This window comes from Beta vulgaris, chromosome 5, assembly GCF_026745355.1.
Source record: "Beta vulgaris subsp. vulgaris cultivar EL10 chromosome 5, EL10.2, whole genome shotgun sequence".
Classification (NCBI taxonomy): domain Eukaryota; kingdom Viridiplantae; phylum Streptophyta; class Magnoliopsida; order Caryophyllales; family Amaranthaceae; genus Beta; species Beta vulgaris.
The window spans coordinates 19118087-19141144 of record NC_079206.1 but is presented as its reverse complement, the minus strand read 5'-3'; the positions used below and the strand labels follow the sequence as shown (position 1 = coordinate 19141144).

The following is a 23058-nucleotide window of genomic DNA, read 5'->3' as shown; positions in this document are numbered from 1 at the left end:
CATGTGACATAGTTTGGTCATATCCCCTTTCTGAATTTCAGACGAAACAACAACAGCTGAATCTGAGATAGTAGAACCCTGTAAAATATACAAAGTACCACACTTGACCCCCTTCAACACATCCTTTGAACCCTTGCAGACATATACAGCTCCACCACCACCTCTGAAACTGAACCCCTTACTATCTAATAGACTAACTGAAATCCAATTCTTAGTCATCTGTGGAACATGCCTAACATTTTTCAAAGTGCAGAAAGTACCATCATGAGTCCGGATCTTGATAGAGCCTATTCCAACTGTCTTACAGAATGCACTATTAGCCATTGAAATATTACCCCCATCTACCTGCTCATAAGTAGTAAACCACTCCCTACGAGGACTCGTATGACACGACGCTCCAGAATCAAGAACTCAAACATTACTACAATGTATTTGATCATTACCAACTAGAGCAAGATCATCCTCACAATTCAGATTTTCTGCTGCTAACCAGACCCAGATTTGTTCTCCTGATGCTTCTTTTTAGGACATTCCTTTTTCCAATGCCCCATTTCTTACAGTAATTACAGACATCATTAGGTTTATGACCCCCTTTAGAATGTCCAGATTTCTTAAAATTCTTTTTACCATGTCCTTTACCACTACTACTGGCCACTAACCCAGAAGACTGATTATCTGTACCTATACTACCATCGGATGCCTTATGGCGCATTTCCCTAGTATGTAGAGATGATCTAACTTCTTCTAGGGACACGAAATCTCTACCAACAATGAAAGATTGCACAAAGTTTTCATACGATATAGGTAAAGAAACAAGCAGGATTAAAGCGGCATCCTCATCCTCATCCTCCACATCAATATTACGCAATTATAGCAAAATTGTATTTAATTGATCTAGATGATCTCTAAGAGGCATACCTTCCTGCATTCGCAGACTGAACAAACGTTGCCTCAAAAGCAACTTGTTGGTTAGAGGTTTTTTCATATACAAATTCTCTAATTTCAGCCACAGACTAGATGCGGTATCCTCCTCTGCGACTTCACTAATTATCTCATCTGCCAGACACAACATAATCGTTGAATGAGCCTTCTTCTCCAGAAAGGTCATCTCAGCGTAACTGAATCTGTTTACTTCTTTGCCAACGGTGCCCATAACCCCTATTGCTTCAGTAAAGCCCGCATCTTGATTTGCCACAAACTAAAACTATTCCTCTCAGTGAATTTATCAATCTTCACATTCATCCCAGGCATCTTTCTAACCCAGATCAAACACAAATCTCTTGATACCAATTTGTTATGACAGACGTAAAAAAGAAACAAATAATGAATGCAAAACAATGAAAAACAGACAACAGATTTACGTGGTTCACCAATTTGGCTACGTCCACGGCAGAAAGAGAATATTTTATTGATATGAGGAAAACCAAATTACAGAGAGAATTAGACTAAAATTCGTAGTCTAAACAATTAGGTATAAATAACCTATTTATACTCCCGTCAGAAAAACGCATTTTCGCGTTTACTGGGCGACATCCGCCCGATTGGGTCGGGCGACATCCGCTCGATCGGGTCGGGCGACATCCGCCCGATCGGGTGGTAATTACTAACTCCAGATTTGTTGCGCGCTCGGTCGGGCGAGACTTGCCGAGTCGTAATTCGCGAGCTCGCTCGATCGAGCGACTTCACGAAAACTAATGTTCTCAGATTCGTCATGGGTCCGATCAGGCGACTTCACCCGACCCGATCGGACGGTATCCCAGAAACTCCTTTTTGACGCATTTTGACGAACACATTCAAGGCACTATTCTTACAATAGTGCTATATATTCGTTCACCAATCTTGCCAAAGAAAACTAACCGATTACTCCTCATCAGAATTGGCTTCGCCTTAACTCATTCGACTACACGCCTTTAACTGTTGATAATGTAAAGAAAACTTTTTTCCTATTTTTAAGTAATTAAGCTAATTATGAGAGGTGCTGCAAGACATAATGAAACCTTCGAATAGACTTTGACACTTTGCATTTTTATCGTAATTCTACGCGGAGTATTGTGCTCACCTTGCAACCCTGTCTTGTAAACAAACTTAGCAAAAAATGAAACTCAAGAGCGCACAAGAATAATACATAGAACTCGTACACATCTTGTAAACAATTGTTAGCCTTAGGTGTTGGCTTTCATGCATACAAAGGATTTTGAGAGATCGACACTTAAGTAGCTGCTAAGCAGCTTTCTTTGAGCATAGGTCTGAGCTGTAATTTCAGCTGGCCAGTTTTTACTATGTAAGCAATTTACCCTATTGAGACACGTAATTCTTGGGCATAAATGACCCTTTTAACCTTAAGACATCCCAAGCATGTCATATATCAAGTTTGGTTAGGTTCTGAGCCCGGATTCAACCCCGAAAGGCTCTTTAACTGGAAGTTCATAGTTACCCGATAAAACAATCTCCATACGATTTTCACAATCTTAATGTTTAAGGCTCTCAAGGACTTTCTAACTTATCTATTGGTTCCTAAAACCTTTCTCAACCATTAAGAATGATAGTGCTTATCCACAAGCTTTCTTAACCACTAAGAATGATGGTGCTTATCCACTTTTAGCTTTTAAATAAAGGTTCTTAAAAACAGGGCTATTACACATACAATGAATTTCTCATTCTGCAAACCTTGTCAACATTATTCTTCTGAAATCCTGGGGGGATCTTCATATAAATTTCTTCTTCTAAGTCGCCATGCAAAAATGCATTGGAAACATCCATCTAGTGCACCTCCCAATTTTTCACAGCGGCAACTGCAAGAAAAGTATGTATCGTTGTCATTTTAGCCACCGGAGCGAATGTTTCAATGTAATCTAACCCTTTTTCCTGATGATTCCCGAGACAGACCAACCTGGCCTTTAATCTAAGTAATTTTCCATCTTCAACTCGCTTCTCCGTATACACCCATTTCTCCCAAGTACTTTCTTTCCAATAGGTAAACTCTCCAAAGTCCAGGTTCCCTATTCCTCAAGAGCCTCAATTTCAGCTGTCATTGCTTTTCGCCAACCCTCATGTTGCATAGCTTGCTTGAATGTTTTAGGAGCATTTTCTGTCTGCAAAGCTGCAATAAAATTTCTGGGTTTTGACGAAAAACGTTCACAATTAACAAAATACGTGATAGGATAAAGAGTACCTGAGGAAGATGATCGAGCGGACGAGCTTTCAGATAGACTATATTTTTTCCGTATTATATGCATTACACAATCTTGCAATCTCGTAGACTGAAATTTTTGACGTTTACCTCTCCCTAAATCCTCCTCATGATTTTTTCTTTGATGCCCCACATGTTGTTCCTCACTCCTCAAGTTAGCTGCATTAGTTAATTCACTTTGTTGACTTACAACATAGCGTTGTTGGAGCTGCAGCGTCACTCCCATCTCCTCACTTAGCGCCTCACAAGCTGCAGCTTGTTGCACCACACGATGGGCCTCACTTACCTCACTCAGCACCCCACATTTTGGGACTCCACTCACACACTCCCCATCCTCCTGCTGCAATTCCCCAACTCTTGTTGGCTCACTCTCACTCGCCATAGACAAGCCATCATATTCCAGATCCCCTACACCAATGTTAGATACAATTAAAGGCACGACATCCAATGGCCAATGCTCAAAGACGTCAACACGCCCATTCCCAACACATGACTTAGGAGACACAACACTCTCAGTAACCTCATCCTTATATGGAAAAATACGTTCGTGAAATTGGACGTCACGAGATACAAAAAATTCACGAGTCTCCAAATCAAACATTTGCCACCCTTTTTTTCCAAATGGATACCCAAGAAAAACACACTTACGACTACGCGACTCAAAATTTATCTCCCTTACTACGTTGATTATAAGCATAACACAAACAACCAAATACGCGAATAGTGTCGTACGATGGTGGTTTACCAAATATCATTTCATAGGGTGTTTTGTTGAAAAAAGAGGTGTAGGTGTCCTATTTATCAAAAAACACGCAGCCAAAATACACTCTCCCCAAAACTTTTTAGGTAAATTTCCTTGACTCCGCAAAGCTCGACCAACATTTAAAATGTGTTGATGTTTTCTCTCTACTCGCCCATTTTGTTGAGGAGTCCCAGCACAAGACGACTCAAACAATATCCCATGTTTAAAAAAATAACCCTGTAAGCAGTTGAACTCCGTACCATTATCACTCCGAACAACCTTGATAATTTGATTAAATTGGCGTTTAATCATAGCAATAAAATTAAGAAACATTAACTCAACTTCTGTTTTATTACTAATCAGATAAACCCAAACTTCCACTAGTAGAATAAATGCTTATTGTTGCGGTCAAAAAGTGTCCTATTGCTACGGTTTTGGGCGCGCAGCAATTAAGGGGGCAGCAATAGGTATTAATTATATTGCTGCGGTTTTAAACCGCAGCAATATATACAAATATTGTTGCGGTATTAAAACCAAACCCCAACAATTTTTATGTATTATCTAGTTAGCACGGAATATTGCTGCGGTTTTGGGCCCAAAACCGCAGCAATATTGTTTTTATTATTTTTTAATTAACAATATTGCTGCGGTTTCTGGCCCAAAACCGCAGCAATTGTTAATTAAAAATAATAAAAGCAATATTGCTGCGGTTTTGGGCCCAAAATCGCAGAAATATGCCTTCTTTTTTTATAATTTTTTATTGTATTTAATATTGATTGGGAAGCTATATATGCAACCTTGAGGAAGCTATGCAGCAATATGCTATTAAATTTTCTGCATAAATTTCGGCAGAGCTCCGTCTGTAAATTGGATAAACCCATAATTGGGAATTAACTTGTACAACAACCAATAACATCTGTGAGATCCACCTTCCAAGCAAATCCAAAATTCCATCAAACAACCACGCAACATTATCTCCAACATCCATCATCCAATATTCAACCCAACAACCAATCTCATAAATACAATTCAATAATCCAACAATAATATTTAGCAAATCCAACGTGTATATATATATATATATATATATATATATAATATATATATATATATATATATATATATATATATATATATATATATCATGAAATCCAAATCACTACAATGTTGGTTGGTACAAGTTGCAATAATGTATATGTTCGTCTAAACTTTAGAAAAACAAAGAAAATTAACATAAACTAACTAACCTAGACAATGCACTCATCAATAAAGTATCTTGCCCACTTATTCTTCACCTCATTGATTTGATCCTCCGTATAAGGATCTTTCGTAAAGGTTTGAGCAACTTGAAAATAATTTATCAAAGTTAGCATCAAATAGTTAAATTTATTAAATATGAAATGAATAATTATATTAACTTACTTTGTCCAAATCCTCCGAACCAAAATATGAAGCGGGTACGTCAAAAATGTATCGCATCACAAAATTACCGCACTCCGTGCCTCCTTATAGTTGCGGGCACTTTATCAAAAGTTTTAAGAAAATGAGAAAATTTACCGTATAATGAGAATAAAGTAAGCTTTTAATTGAATCAAGCAATTATATTATATATACCTCAATATTTTTCCACAAAAGCTTCTCCCGATGAACTTTAGAGCCGCTCATCCGAAACCTCCTAAAAGCACTAGATAATACAACATCAAATGATTTAGTCTTTAATTGTTGTATGTTATAATCTCAATTCATTTAAAGCATATCAAACGTATATCAACTTACGCTATCATAGGCGTTGTAAGCTTTAACTTCCGCGATTTGTGAAAGCTGGCAGAATCGATAAATTCCCATAAGCTGGATAATCATTTATAGTACAGAATAGCATAGCACGAAGCCTGAAATCTTCATTAGAATACGCATCAAACACCATAACACCTTCGTCCCACATCGTTTTGAGATCTTCGATGAGATAGAGGTGCAAGATATATGTCTATATCATTTCCCCGCTGCTTAGGCCCACAAATTAAAAGAGACAACATAATATATTTCCGCTTCATGCACAACCATAGAGGAAGATTGTATATAACTAAAGGAACAGGCCAAGTAATACTATGTTTACTACTCAAAGTACCATAAGGGTTCATTCCGTCCGTACACAATGCAAGTCTCAAGTTCCTAGCTTCTTGACCAAATTCTCTATATCTGGAATCGATAGATTTCCATTGAGGTGAATCTGCTGGATGCATAAGCATCCCATCTTGCTTTCTCCGATCAGCATGTCATCTTAGGTTTTGTGCATCTTCTTTGATAGAAAAGAGTCTCTTAAACCTTGGCACAACTGGAAGATACCACAACACTTTCGCAGAAGGACCAGTATTGCCCGGTCCGGGCTCAACCCCACCCGGCATTTTGTAGCGGGACTTACCACGTCGGGCATTCATAAAGGTCCGCATACTTATTTCGATACAACATGCAATCATTCGGACATGCATCGATCCGCTCATATTCCAAACCCAAAGGACACATTAATTTTTTGGCATAGTAGGTAGATTTTGGTAATAAATTACCCTCAAAAAACATATCTTGTAAAGCTTCTAAGAGTTCTGTGAAGCCTACATCAGTCAAATTATGCTTCTCTTTTATGTTGAAAAGAGTTAAAATCCCACTCAATTGAGTGTATTTTGTACACCCTGGATAAAGAAATTTCCCAGCAGCTTCAGACAAACTGTCAAACACTCGTGGTCGCTCATTAAAATGGTCACGAGCCCCTTCCAACATCTCAGCTAATCGATCACCAAACTCTTCATCCTCACTGTCACTATTATCTCTGTTGTCATTTTCATCACCTACTACATCATCACCTTCAATCCTACATGATATTCTATCACAACTTATTCTCAACCCCGACATTCGACATATCAATCTTTAATGAATTACTAGTGCCAACATCAACATTAACCCTATCCTGAGTATATTTTCCCTTCTCACCATGCCATAACCAAATATAATACTCAACCCTAAATCCACGACGAATAATATGATCCCTTATGGTCCTAATATCATAAATTATATTCACATTGTAGCAATCAACACATGGACAATAAATCTAAGCCTCGCAAGTAAGTTGTTGATTTCTAAAGCACGTTTACAAAACTCATTCACACCTTCTACGAACTCCAACGTATTCCGCTTTCCATACATCCAACTTCGATCCATTTCTAAAAACCCCAACACATAAATACAAATTATTATCAATTTAAAATTCACATAAATCCAACACAACAAACTAATATTCAATGAATGCTTCCATTGGGTCCTTATCACTCCAACCTAAACCATCCTTAAACGTCCAATCCCACTAGTGAATGCATGTATCATCTTTGATTCTAAGTAAAATTAGGCAGCATTTCCCTTCAGTTCTCCAAGCACACGATAAAGATTACTGTTTATCTTATATGTACCCGGAGAACAAATTAGGAAAATGACTAACCGTATTTCACTTAGAATCAAAGAATCAACACACATTCACCGCCTAAGTGAGATATGACGTTTAAGAACAGTCCCAAAACGGGGACTATTCAAGACTTACTCCTAATGAGTAAGTCTTGAATGGGTATCTAGGCAATATGATGTACATAAAAACAATCGCATTCAAGCGAATCCAAGTATTCACCAAACAATAATCGCATTCAAGCGATTTCAAGTTATCATCAAACATTAAACAATAAGTACCAAATCATTCCTTAGATTTCCCTTCCCCTCCTATTGGTGAGTCTACCAATATAAATGCATTGCATATCACTTTAAACAAAGAATTGCAAAAACATCACAATAACTTAAGCATAAACAATCCCGTATAACATATTAGGGCATACAAAAACTAAAGCAAAATCATCACGAAATCAGTTTTTAATACTCAAAACTTATAACTAATCATATATATACTTTATACTAATCATTTTAAACAACAATTTAAGCCAAAATTTTCATTAATAAACACTAAATAAGAAAAATTTACAAAAAACTAACCTAATATGACAAACCCTCGCCGGTGGGAGGAGAAGCGCCGGTGAAAAAGTGGCGCCGGTGAAGGAGTGGTGTCGGTCGGTGAAGAGTGGTGTCGGTGGAGAAGGAGCGAGGAGAAACGGTGGAGATGCGAGATACAAAACGCGAATTGAGGACCCAAAATGAAAAAAGTAAAGAAACGACCCACTCCGGTCGCCGACAATGTCGCCAAACCCAGTCGCCTACTCCGGTCGCTGGTTTTTTTGGTAAGAGTGTGAGAGAGTGTGAGAGAGTGTGAGAGGAGAGAGAGAGGGAGTGTGTGTGAGAATGTATTCGTGAAGTGTGAAAGAAACCCCCGTCATTTTTTTTGGTAATTAGTTACAGCTAATATTGCTGCGGTTTCCACGTAGGACCGCAGCAATATATTAAAAAAAAAAATAATTAATATATTGTTGCGGTCCTACGTGGAAACCGCAACAATATTAGCTGTTCAGGGCCCCCACATGTTTTTAAAATGTATCCGTTAGACAATATTGCTGCGGTTTTGGGCGGGAACCGCAGCAACATTGTCAATTTCTATTTTTTTTTATTTTTGCGTGTTATATTGCTGGGTATAGGTAAAACCGCAGCAATAAGCATTTATTCTACTAGTGTCCTCTAGAAAAATCATCAACGATCGTCAAAAAATATTTGGAACCACAAGAAGAAGGTGTCTTATAAGGACCCCACAACTCAACATGAATAAGAGCAAACATATGACTAGCCTTACTACTACTGATGAGAAAACTCTCTCTACATTGCTTGGCACGAGGACATACATCACAAACTGCAGTATTCTTCCTAGTAGAATTACTCACAGGAGGGAGTAATTTCAATACTTTCTCCGACGGATGCCCCATACGCTGATGCCAAAGATCAACTACACAATCCACTGCCATCACCCGTACTCGCGGAACACCACGTAAAAAATATAGTCCATCTTGTCGCTCACCCACGCCAATCACCGTCCTCTTCAATTGGTCCTGAATCACACACATTTTGTTAGTGAACTAAACATAACAATTCGATTCGTCACATAATTGAGTCACAGAAATTGAATTGCAATTCAATTGTGGCACATATGATACATTATTAATAAATAAACCACCCTCCAATGTCAGTGAACCCAGTTGATTTGCATTCACAGTCTGCCCATCCGATAACAAAACCGGATTATTTGTAGTTGTATTGATATTTTTCAATAATGAGAGCTCACTCGTCACATGACTATTAGATCATGTATCAACAATCCATGGCACATCAATTTTACCTTGCAACTTTTGAGAAGATTTATTATTAAGAAGCTCAATAATTTGTTGAACTTGGTCACTGGATACTCCTTGCAAAGCTGCTGTATTTTGTGTGGGTATGTTGCTGCTCATACCTCCACTTTGCACCGCATTCGCACGCACTGAGGTACTGCTATCGGTCCCATTTTCACGTCATCCTCTGCCTCCACGCGACCCCGAGCTCCTACCACCTCTGCCAGGGCCTCGACCACCCTGCTTTTTCTCATCCCACCACTCCGGATGTCCAATGAGTTGATCACAACTCGCCTCATCATGCCCATCGCGATTACAATGGGCACAAAATTTGTCACTCTCATCCTTGTTACGAACGCTCGGTGTTTATGACTGACTATTAAGCCTCATCAACATAAGGTAAAGGAATTTGCGCCAACAATTGAGCACGCATGGCCTCATAAGGATCATCAAAAATTAAAAAATAATGGAGGTAATCTTCACGAATATCAGTTACTTGCTTGGCAAGATTACACTTACATCCGCCACAAGTACACCGCGGCACTCGAGAATATTGCACTACCTCCTTCCAAACCTTCAACAGCCTTGCAGCATACTCCGTGACGGTTTCGGACACGCCTTGCTTGCAGTCACTCAAAACCGGTTTGAGTTGACAGACCCGAGTACCACTCACAACGCAATATCGCTTCTTCAAGTGAGTCCACAACTCATGTGCTATATCAAAGTTTTCGATAGTGGACCTCAAACTCTCCTCAACGGTATTAGTAATACACGAGACCACCATGGAATTCACAGCTAGCCAAAGCTTTTTCTTATTTGTGTTTGTCGATGGCTCCTCAATCGTACCATCTACAAAGCCAAATTTGAATTTGGAAATCATCGAACGTTTCACGGCCTTCGCCCGCTCATCATAATTTGATACCCCACGTAGTTTGATGGGAGTAATCACCACTCCAGGTCTATCACTCTAACTAAGGTAGTAGTCAAGATCAACAGGTTCTACCTTTGGTGATTTATCTTCTCCCTCTTTGCCCATGCTGAAAGAATGGACAATAATAAGCTCACATTTCTGTGGATGGGAATAACAATTCCTTGGATGTCGTTGTTCCCAAATATGGCGGAAAAAAATAGGGTTTTAACCTATGCTCATGATACCATGACAAATGTGGCTCAAAACTCTCCCCTTCTCATTCATCTTCACAATATATATATACATCCTATTATGACCTAAATACACAAAATAGGAAATATCACATAAATAGAACATTACAATATTATATCGTAACATAATCTTATCGGATGTGATAAAGTTTGTCAACCTAAATCCAAAGGTGAGCTTGGTTTTAGAAAAACTAAGCCTCACAATGAAGCTCTCCAAATGAAACTTCTCTCGAAACTTGTAAAGGATCACCCTAGTCTTTGGGTCTCTTTTGTTAAAAGGAAGTATTGCAAAAATCGAGATTTACAACCTCATAAAGTCCCTAGATCTGCTTCCTGGCAATGGAAAAACTTAATACGTCTTAGGGACACTCTTAAGAGGGGCTTAAGATGGCAACTTGGGAATGGTCAAAAAATTAGTTTTTGGTGGGATAACTGGGTGTTTCAGTATCCTTTGTCTGATGTTGTCCAGGCTTCTGCTTATCCCATAGATCTTAAGGTGACTGAATTTATTAATTCTGTCAATAGGTGGGATAAGGACAAATTGAAGAATGTGGTCCATCTTCATATATTAGAAAGTATTTGTTCTGTTTTCACTCCGTCTCGTTTGACTTGTGACAAATCACCTCAGATGGTCAGTATTCCGTTAAAATGGGGGATTCTCTTGCTCAATGCTCCTCCCTCCCATCTGCAAAATAATGACGTAGAGTTTAAGTGGATCTAGAAACTTAATCAGCCTCCTAAAATTAAGAATTTTATGTGAAAAGATTGCAGTGATGGTTTGTCTACAAAGGAAAGATTGGAAAAAATACTTTTATTCCACAACAATGTGTCTTCTGCAACTGCTTATCTGAGTTTGATGCCCGTCTTTTCTTTCTCTGCGCTTTTGTTTTGGATATTTGTATGCACCTTCACTCGTCCTTTGGTTGGCTCTTTTTTACAGTGGGGTATGTTTTTTCAGCTTCTTCCACTTTGGATATGAACTATTTTGTGGTTATTTAGTGGTTTGCCTGGTATTTCATAAACAAGCTTATCTTCAATAATGAGCAAATTTCTTCCAGAAAAGCTAGTTATGTTATCTATAATTTTTGTTATCGATTGGTCTAAGACTTGTTATGTTAATAATTCTGTTGATTCTTCTAATCAGGCTAAGGATCCTAAAGTCGTTCCCAAGGCTCGGAGTGGCTTGAATCTTTGTTGGTTCCTTCCTCCTGAGTTTAAATTGAATTTTAATGGCTCGAGACTTTCTGATGGCAATGCCTCCTTTGGTTTCATCGTTAGAAATTCGGACGGTAGTGTTCTGCTTGCTTGAGCCAAATCCATTGGCAGAAATAATAGTGTTATCCAGGCTGAAGCTTGGGGCTTGGTGGAGGGAATTAAGGCTGCCTTATCTCTCCGGATTTCCAATCTTTGGATTGAGGAGATAATCTGGCTATTATCAATGCTCTTGATTCTAATAGGCATATTCCTTGGGAAATTGATAGTTCATTGCTGATGCAGGTTGCTTACTAGAGGGTGTTCCGGTGTGGAAGGCGACTCATTGCTTTCGAGAGGCAAATAGTGCAGCTGATTTCTTGGCGCAAAAGGGACAGTCTTGTCCCACTCTGTTATACTGGTTTCCTTCTTATAACATTGATTTTTCTCTCATCATCCGTAAGAATGTTTTAGGTTGGCCTCCTAATTAAGGAGTGCTCCTAAGTTTATTTTTCGTATAAAAAAAAACCTTAATTTCTCTTTTAAACATATTTGACTACTAGTTATTTTTTGTATAAAACTCCGAATCAAAACAAAATCCTTTATAGGCAAATCATACAAAACATGCTTCTAATATCAATAGACATAAATTCAATACTAAAAAAAGTGGAGGAACAATGCGTGCCCGAATATCGCTTTATACTCATAGTCAATCTCCGATGATCTGTATTCCACAATAATTCACCTCACATATAATAACAATAATTAGCATCTTCTTTAGTGACTCTCGTACGAGAAAACTAACCTATACCTTTCCTAGCATATATTCGTTCACCAATCTTGCCAAAAAAAAAAAAAAATCTACCGAGTAGTACTTGGTCTAATGATAAGGAGAGCACCCTTTTAACCTCAAGGTTGGGGGTTCAATCCCCATTAGAGGCACTTTGAGGGTAGGAATTCCCCTTACCCTTCCCCAGTGGCGTATCCAGGAATTACGGGATGGGGGTACAAAATTATCAGAGTGAATTTACGACTAAAAATTCAAATCAAAATACAATGCCAATACTTGAGTTAAAAGACTTTTGTGATTTTCCTCCACCTCTCTTCCAAAAAGATTGTAAACTTTTTTTTCATCTTCCAAATCTAGTAAACATATTATTAGATATTAATTCCAAAGTCCCTTGTTTCAAATTACATTTCACAACACCTCTAATTCCAAATTCAACTAATTTCAATTCACAACCTCTATTTCAATTTCACAATTTCTAATCTCTAATTTCAATTCAAGTAATCTCAATTTTCATATTTCACAATTGCACAACATTGAAATTTCATTTTCATAATTTCTTATTTTGATTCAAAATATCAATTCACATCAAAATTCCATTCATCATATCTCCATATTCCATTCAAAAAAAATTGAAAAGTCTTATAAATTAACAGAAATAAAAAGTACCTCAACCAGTAGGGTTCTGCCGTTCTGGGCTTCTGGCGACTGGCGTTCTGCCGTTTTGGGCTAGTGGCGACGGCCTCCGCAGGCGGCAGTCAGCAGTGTCCGGCGAGCGGCACTCCAGCCGTAATCAGAAAAGAAAAAGGGATATAAACATATCCCCATCCCTAGTCGACGGATCATCACAGGGCAAATACCTTAACAAATCCTTCCAATTATCTAACAAATAAATGAAATTCAGAAAACAATTAAATCAATGAATGACAAAAATCAGCCCCCACAAACAAATTAGGGTTTTTCGTAAAGCATATTTTTACCTAAGCAAAATTCTTCCTTGATGTAATCAATATTACCATCTTCGTCTTTATCAAAAGAACCGATCCCGGCACAGATTATTGATAAACCTTCAGTGTCCATTGTTGATTTCGGAGAGGAAAAGTATGAGGGAGAGGGAAAAATAACGTTATGAATGACAGAGAGCCCAGAGGAGAGAGAAAGAGAGCGACGCGTGAGGAAGAGAGGTATACAGTGTAACTTCCTTTTTTTTTTTTTTACCCTTTTGCTTTTATTTTCTTCAAAAATTTGGGGAATGGGGGTACATGTATACCCACTGTACCCCCCTGTAAATCCGCCCCTGCCCTTCCCCCTTACTCTTAAGTGTCTGGCCCATTAAGACCCGAACGGGGTTCGGACCACTTCTTCTCATACCAAAAAAACTAACCTATTACTCCTTATTAGAATTGGCTTCGCTTAACTCATTAGACTACACACCTTTAACAGTTGATAATGTAAAGAAAACTTTTCCTATTTTTAAAGTAATTAAGCTAATTATGAGAGGTGCTGCAAAACATAATGTTTGACACTCGCATTCTAATCGTCATTCTACGCGGAGTATTGTGCTCACCTTGCATATAGGTGGGGATAGAAGCAGCCTTTAATTTCGAAGAGGCTAGCAAACTGAGCAAAAAATTAAACTCAAAGTGCACAAGAATAATACATAGAACTCGTACTCATCTTGTAAACAATTGTTCATAACAAGGAAAGAATGTGACTGAATTGGCTACTCAATTTGCCAGCAGAAGAGGAGTCGGGAATCGAAGGCCATAATACAAGTATTTGACGATGATAAATTAAATGAAAAGAAATTCTTACATAAAATTTAGTACATCATAGGCTTCTCCAGTAAAATTCAACTACCAACTCTTAAACCCCATCAACGCTTTACTTTCATCAGAACCAGACCCAGATTTGTTCTCCTGATGCTTCTTTTTAGGACATTCCTTTTTCCAATGTCCCTTTTTCTTACAGTAATTACAGTCATCATTAGGTTCATGACCCCCTTTAGAATTTTCAGATTTCTTAAAATTCTTTCTACAATGTCCTTTACCACTACTAATGGCCACTAACCCAGAAGATTGATTATCTGTACCTATACTACCACCAGATGCCTTATGGCGCAATTCCCTAGTATGCAGAGATAATCTAACTTCTTCTAGGGACACAAAATCTCTACCAACAATGAAAGATTGCACAAAATTTTCATACGATATAGGTAAAGAAACAAGCAGGATTAAAGCGGCATCCCTATCCTCCACCTTCATATCAATGTTACGCAATTCTAGCAAAATTGTATTTAATTGATCTAGATGATCTCTAACAGCCCGTTTGGTTAGTGGTAATGGTAATGAAATCTAGTATAAATTTGTAAAGATTTCATATGTCCATAACCATGGGAATGAAACTTTGTCACAAAACATGGGTTTTCCTTTATAAATTTCCATTACCACCTAATACCACCTTCCCAAGTGGTAATGGATAGTAATGAGATTTTAGGAAGAAAATGGATATCTTGTGATTAAGTACCATTACCATTGGTAATGACATTGGATTTCTAGTACAAATTTACACTGTAATGCATTACCATTCCCACCATTTATAACCTCTTACCAAACAGGCCGTAAGAGGCATACCTTCCTACATTCGCAGACTAAACAGATGTTGCTTCAAAAGCAACTTGTTCGTTAGAGATTTTGTCATATACACTCTCTCTGATTTCAACCACAGACTAGATGCGGTATCCTCCTTCGCGACTCCAGTGATTATATCATCTGCCAGACACAACATAATCGTTGAATGAGCCTTCTTCTCCAGAATGGTCATCGTAGCGGTAACTGAATCCGTTGACTTCTTTGCCAACGGTGCCCACTACCCCTGTTGCTTCAGTAAAGCCCGCATCTTGGTTTGCCACAGACTAAAACTATTCCTCTCAGATCTTCAAATTCATCCCAGACATCTTTCTCACCCGAATCAAACACAAAGCTCTTGATACCAATTTGTTATGACAGACGTGAAAAAGAAACAAATAAAGAATGCAAAACAATGAAAAACAGATAATAGATTTACGTGGTTCACCAATTTGGCTACGTCCACGGCAGAGAGAGAGAATATTTTATTGATATGAAGAAAACCAGATTACAGAGAGAATTAGACTAAAATTCGTAGTCTGAACAATTAGGTACAAATAACCTATTTATACTCCCGTCAGAAAAACGCGTTTCCGCGTTTACCGGGCAACGTCCGCCCAATTGCGTCGGGCGACATCCGCCCGATCGGGTGGTAATTACTAACTCCAGATTTGTTGCGCGCTCGGTCGGGCGAGACTCGCCCAGTCGTAATTCACGAGCTCGCTCGATCGAGCGACTTCCCAAAAACTGATGTCCTCAAATTCGTCACGGGCCCGATCGGGCGACTTCGCCCGACCCGATCGGACGGTATCCCAGAAACTCCTTTTTGACGAACACATTCAAGGCACTATTCTTACAATAGTGCTATATATTCGTTCACCAATCTTGCCAAAAAAAACTAACCGATTACTCCTCATCAGAATTGGCTTCGCTTAACTCATTAGACTACACACCTTAACTGTTGATAATGTAAAGAAAACTTTTTTTCCTTTTTAAGTAATTAAGCTAATTATGAGAGGTGCTGCAAAACATAATGAAACCTTCGAATAGACTTTGACACTTTGCATTTTTATCGTAATTCTACGCGGAGTATTGTGCTCACCTTGCATACCCCTGTCTTGTAAACAAACTTAGCAAAAAATGAAACTCAAGAGTGCACAAGAATAATACATAGAACTCGTACTCATCTTGTAAACAATTGTTCACAACAAGAAAAAAATGTGACTTAATTGGCTACTCAATTTGCCAGCAGAAGAGGAGTCGGAATCGAAGGGCATAATACAAGTATTTGACAATGATAAATTAAATGAAAAGAAATTCTTACACAAAAATTTGGTATATCATAGGCTTCTCCAGTAACATTTAACTACCAACTCTTAAACCCCATCAAACGCTTTACTTTGAAGAGAAAACATTGACAATCGCCAAGGGTCTTTTGGAAAAAAGAGGTTAAATTGAATATAAATGAAAGCGGACGATTTTGCTAAGCCTTCTTCCTTTTGGATTTCAGCATTACTGATCCAATGAAGACGCACAGAAAGCAAAGAAGAGTAACACCAGCAAGAACAGGTATTACAATTGTGTACTCCTGAGGTAAGAAGTAGTTGTGGATAAAGTGGTCACTGTCCACAAATGGCTGCAATTACCCATGAAGGATTTAGTCATGTTGGATAACCTCACCAAGACTAACTCTAGAATCAATCAAAAATTGAACTCACCAGGATGATAACCCAGAATGTATAGTACGTGAATATTGATAAGCTGATACAACACAATAGGAAACCGACTGCCCTGTCTGCCAGATCCATTCGCTTATGCTTCTGAGATGTAGCAGAAAAGATATCCTTCTAAATTTGCCTGCAGAATGTTTCGTGAGAATTTGTTTACACATAAATGAACAAAAAATACTAAACATCAAACCATTTAATGGTGAGCAACAAACTGTAAGGACATTAATATCTTATACTTTTTATTATGCTAATGGGTAACAATACATGTGTCTTTGCACAACCTTGTTTACCACCAAATGCTTTGATGTTTAGTCGCAATCTTGAACAAAAGGATCTGTCACACAAACACCATCCACACACCCCAATCTCAGTCACCCACTTCCCAGTTCCCACTATAGAAGAAAAAATCGTGTAATGCGAGTGTGAATATTGCATTCATATAACAGGAGGCATTTGGAGAAAAACTTGAATCATCCACGCAAATGGAACTAAATGAGATCGAGAAGCACATTAAATCTGATTTTCATCAGAACATTATCAAATATCAGCAAGTAGTAGGCCTATGTTGACTCGGCATTCCTTCCCTTTATACAAGTCACTGGCGGCAAGCCAGTAGCAAGTATCAAATTTTTACAGTAAAAGATGAAAATCACTCTTTCCAAGATGCTTCAACACCAAAGTTATCTGAAATCAACTGGTGCCAATACACCCAAGTCCCCCACTAGCCTCAGGAACTCGGTAGAGATAATCAATAAAGTATAAACTACAAGCAATCCTAAAAAGTATCTTTAGTTCAAAAGCACAAGCGAAATATTGTATTCTCTTATTAAAGGCATTCTAGAATTCATTCAATTCATAAGTGAAGCATGGGAAAAATTCTCCAAAAGTCTCGTACATATAATTACTATACGTTAATCAATGGTGAAGAAAAAGATATAATAACAAAAAAAGGAAGAGAAAGTTGGCTTATGTTTCTTTGATTGACTAACGAAGAGTGGGGGAAGGAATTCCTTAATACTAAAATATAAAGGTATGGATAATTCTTAGTGGAAGAGGGAAACTTTGGTGGCAAGCGATGCATGCATTGGCAGTAACATTAGTCTGTCAAAGCAACAATGAAGAAGGAGCTAAGTGTAATGGTAACTCATTCCTATAAATGTAATGGTGGTAATGGTGGCAAGCGATGCATGCATTGGCAGTAATGGTGGTAATGGTGGCAAGCGATGCATGCATTGGCAGTAATGGTGGTAATGGTAACTCATTCCTATAAATGTAGGATGACCTGAGAACATTTGGTATGCATAATGACAACTTCGCAACAAGGAAGGAGGAACTAAGTCACAGCTGAGGGAGTTGTGCATGAGTAGAAGTTAAAAATAAGAGGCCAAGTGTAGTCCGGGAGGTTGTGAGAGCACAACAATTGAGAGAGCAGGAGTTAACAGCCAACATAAATAGGCGTTTGAGGGGCTGTGTTTCAGAATAGTCGTAGTATATTGGTCAGTGGTAATAATTAGTAGATTATCCCATATACAAGTCTTGTCCTCGTGTTGTGGTCTGAATATATTTGTACTGAAATTTTCATCTGTGGAGATCCAAAGTGTTTTAGGAGTATACACATTGACAAGATCATAGACTCATGGTCAATGCATTCTCCAAATCAGCTGAACTGAAAGTTACAAGTTAAGAAACACAAGCACAGTACATTGATACTCCGGTTCAGAACAATATAGAATCCGTTCGATTATTCTAGCTACACAATTTAGGCTCCGTTTGATAGGGCGTAAAACATTTCCCTGAAAAATTGTTTTCCTCTATTTACAATTTTACATTTTTTGGTTTGTAAAGGAGTATAAAACCCTTTTTTTAGGAGTAAAATTGTCCTCCCGTGATGGAAACCATTTTCCCTTTTGTTTTCCTTCCTTTTTCTTATATCTCTTGTACACTCATCTCACTACCTCCATACTGGCTTACTTTTCCTTTCATTAACCTTTCATTTCATCATTTTTCTTACATGGAACCAAACAACAAAAAAATAATTTTGGAATAGTGTTTTTCATTGTAAATTGTTTTCCGTAAAAATCATTTTACACTAGAAATGTTTTACACCCAACCAAATGGAGCCTAAACACATACTAATTGAATTGATTAAACACTCATGTTCAATGTATTCTCCAAATTGGCGGAACCAGAAATTTTCCCTTTCCTGAAATTTAGAAATTAAACTTGATTCCATAATTTTAACTACATAGAGAAATTCATCAAATCTGAAACCACACATCTCTATACAGACAGAAACCAAAAACTGATTTCAATTTATAATCCTGAATCCTCACACTCATAAGTCATAAACTCAAAACACCAATATAGTTTATAGTAGGAAAAAATAGGTAAAGGTATCAATAAACTAAATTGTCAGTATGCGATCATTTTGATCATACAACGAGCAAAAAAAGAGCGAAAACATCTACATTTTTATGACGATCATAAATCAGCAGAAAGAGAAGGTTTGCAAAAAATACACACGAATTTCTCATTTTCATCCTTTATAATCTTTAGTACATAAATTTTTCGTCATTTACAATAACAGAAAGGTAAAAAAAATTATACAAGGCAATTCTTAGTTCTAGTACTAGATCGAATAATTGTAGCTATAAAAAAACAAAAATCGAACAGTGCAAACAGTTAATGGTAAAATTAGGGTTAGAGAAGAGGAGAGTGTGTACCAAAAGAAGATGAAGAGGAAGAACTGCGAAGCGACGGAGATCGGAGGTGATGCCGGCGGCTGGCCACTAGAAGCCAAGCATTTCCTTCTTGCTTCAATGCAGAAGTTTTTTTTTTTTTTTTTAGGGGATGGGGAATTTTATTTTTTTTTGGTGAGAAGGAGTGACCTAGATCTCGCTCGTATCTTAATGGGTCAGACACTTGAGAGTACGAGGGAAGGGTAAGGAGAATCCCTACCCTCAGAGTGCCTCTAGTGGAGATTGAACCTCCAACCTTGAAGTTGGAAGGGTGCTCTTCTTACCATTAAACCAAGTACTACTTGGTAGGATTCGGAAGTTAGATAAATGAAAATCGATATTGGAATCCCATTTATGAACTCTGGGAATCTGTAATAAAAGGAAAAAGTGTTTTAAATAAGTCAACCTTTGCGTGGAAAAAGTGTTTTAAATAAGTCAACTTTTGCATGGTCTTCTCAATATAAGTCAAATTATGAATTATTTCTGATTGAGTTATGCTTATAGGATTGTTTTCTTTTATTAGGTCAAAATACTTACAACCTGCACAACAGGTTATGTTTTATTTTTACGTATTTTTTTATTCTTTTGGTTTTTTTATTTTTACCCACCACCCCAATCAAACAGCCACCCCTCAAATCCTAACCCAATATCCACCACCGTGCCATCCATTGAAACCAACTAACCACCATCACAACTCACATCAACTAACCACCGCCAACATTCACCAATAAAATGTTGAAGGGAAAACTTGAGTCACCTATGGTATGAAAAGAAAATAAAAATCCAATAAAATGTTGGTTTGGCTCAAAAGTTAACATTTGGTAAAGGACCCACAATTTTCCCACTCAAAAGAATCGCCGGTTTCGGAATATGTGGGACAAGTCTCCTTTTTAACGAGAAATTACTCTAGTTTTACAACCTCATTAATAACACTCCTTTTTCCTTGATTCTGTCTCTGCACAGTTGTCCCCCATCATTTTCTTGGTATGTGTGAAAAAGCAAACGTAACAACAATCAAAAGACACAAGGAGTATGTTAAAAGGCAATCCTACCTACAGTAATCTCAAGAGGGTAAGAACCATACGACGTAGGAGGGGTAAATCTAGCGGAGGCAGCCGAAAGGAGTATATTGGTAGTGTGTATACTAAAACAACATTTGGATGAAACTTTAGAAGATGGATTTGCTCACCATTTGAGTTGAACCTCTTGCATTATTAGTCATTAAATGACGAGATGAATACAATTTAATCAATAAAATTTGTTTTGGACAATGTGAAACATTTTTCTTTTCTAATATGTACTTTAAAAGTTGAGTTAACTCAATTGGAGCATGCCTAGTATGATTTTAAATTAACATAAAGCTAGGTCTGCGTATGTCTAAAATTAGTAGTATTGATGATTTGAGAATTTCCCTTTGCTAAATCCACAAGCTAAGTAACCTCTAAGCTAGGGGCAAAAAAAACACCTATGATAAGGTGAGCAACATGGTGGTCCACAAGAGTCAGTATCGCATTGCTCAAAAGTTTTTGAGTCAAAACTGTGGATTGCTATCAAAATCACAAAGGCATCATGTAAATTTTGGATATAATGAAAATAGGGAGTCCACCAAATAAAATACTAAAATAGAATTGACACATGTAATACCATTAAGGTAATTCTTTATAAAAATGGGGTTTGGGAGGAGGAGGAGGAGGAGGTAGTGGTTCGGTATCATAGTAAATTGTTTGACACGGCGAATCCCTCTGATTCTCGGTTGCATAACGTGCTCCCGGAAGTGTCATGTTCGATAACTCAAGCTTTTAATGAGAGTTTGCTACAACCATACTTAAAGGAGGAAATTCATACTGCTTTGCTCCAAGCCGGATGGTATGCATGCTATCTTGTACCAAAGGTTCTGGCATATAGTTGGAAATGATGTTACTAGTCATATTAGTGATATTTAGCATGATAAAATTTCTCCGAGTCATGTAAATAGAACTTATATTGCTTTAATTCCTAAAGTTAAGTCCCCCGCTACAATGATGGAGTTCAGACCTATTAGTTTATGCAATGTGTTGTACAAATTAGTAACTAAAACTCTTGTAATGCGTCTTAAGCATATTCTTCCTCTTGTGTCTGAAAATCAAAGTCTTTTTGTTCCGGGGTGCCTGATTACAGACAACGCTCTTATTGCTCATGGGCTTTTCCATACCATGAAAAAGCGAAGTAGGAGCCGCATAGGCACTATAGCTTTGAAGCTCGACATGAGTAAAGCTTATGATAGGGTGGAATGAGGATTTCTTCGGAAGCTCTTACTGATTGTGGGTTCTTATGGTAGATGGGTTAATTTGGTGATAGTGTGTTTTCTTCAGCAACAAATTCATTCATCATAAATGGCAGAGTGTGTGGTGAAGTTACCCCTTCTAGGGTTTTGCGACAACGAGACCCTCTCTCTCCTTATTTGTTTATTCATGTTGTTGATACTTTCTCTTACACGTTACAGAGGAAAGTGCAGGAAAGAAATTTACATGGAACTAAGGTGAGTCGAAATGGTCCAGAGATTACTCATCTTCTCTTTGCAGATGACAGTCTTCTTTTTGCTTAAGCTACCCGACAAAATGCAGAACTATAGTTGATATTCTCAACCAGTATGATCAAGCATCCGGACTAGTAAATTAATTATGAAAAGTCAGAGGTGTCATTCAGCAGAGGAGTTAGTACTAAATAGCGAGAAGAATTGATGGGTGTTCTGAATATGAGACAAGTTGACAGACACAATAAATATTTAGGCCTCTCTATTGGGGGGGGGGGTTTCTAAAAAAGTTATGTTTTAAGCTCTGATGGATAGAATATCGAAGAAATTACATAAATGGAAAGAAAAGTTGTTGTCTCGTACATGTCGGGAAGGAAATTATGCTCAAATCAGTAATTCAGGATATCTCGACATATTTAATGGGGGTATACAAGCTGCCTAGTCTGATTATAGAGAAGATAAATTCAGTAATGGCGAGATTATTTTGGGGCCAATCTGGGCCAAACCGCAAGATCCACTGGAGTAGCTGGGAGAAAATGCGTCTCCAAAATTTTTGGGTGGCATGGGTTTTAAAGATTTGAGAGTTTTAAATGATGCGTTACTTGGCAAGTAAGCTTGGAGATTAGTTGAGCATGCCGAGTCTCTGATGGGTCGAGTGAAATATTACCCAAATATAACTTTCTTAAATGTCACTTTAGGGAGTGCTGGGAGTTGTTCTTGGAGTAATATTTGGAGTGCAAAGATTTGGTGAAAGGGGTTTTATGGAGGATAGGGAATGGGAAGCAAGTGAATATTTGGAGTGATCCGTGGGTGGTTGGTAAAGAAGGGAGATTCATTACATGTCCGCAAATTAAAGGTATCAATAAGGTTTGTGATTTCATTGATATGACTAAGATGGAGTGGAATGTGGATCTAATTTCTTTGCACTTTCATGAACGAGACCAACAACGTATCCTTGCTATTCCCCAAAGTTTGCACTTTTCATGTCCGCAAATTGTCGGCTTCGGAAGGGAGAGAAAGGGAGATGTTCTATTTGCGGCTACTCGTCAAGTTCGTGCATGGTGGCCCCCTAAAGTTGCG

At 37.9% G+C, this 23058-nt stretch overlaps 2 protein-coding genes across 2 annotated transcripts; both read right to left on the bottom strand.

Moving 5' to 3' along the window:
• Positions 1-9611: 9611 nt before the first annotated feature.
• On the bottom strand, positions 9612-10112 carry LOC125497847 (uncharacterized). The gene has a single exon (XM_048645547.1). The coding sequence runs from the start codon at positions 10110-10112 to the stop codon at positions 9612-9614; it is 501 nt and encodes a 166-aa protein (XP_048501504.1).
• Positions 10113-16274: 6162 nt separating this feature from the next.
• LOC104893021 (dolichol-phosphate mannose synthase subunit 2) lies at positions 16275-19608 on the bottom strand. The gene is made up of 3 exons (XM_010679060.4): positions 19452-19608; positions 16717-16855; positions 16275-16634 (listed from the first exon to the last, which is right to left on the bottom strand). The coding sequence occupies exons 2-3, from the start codon at positions 16804-16806 to the stop codon at positions 16482-16484; spliced, it is 243 nt and encodes an 80-aa protein (XP_010677362.1). The 5' UTR covers positions 16807-16855; positions 19452-19608; the 3' UTR covers positions 16275-16481.
• Positions 19609-23058: the final 3450 nt, after the last annotated feature.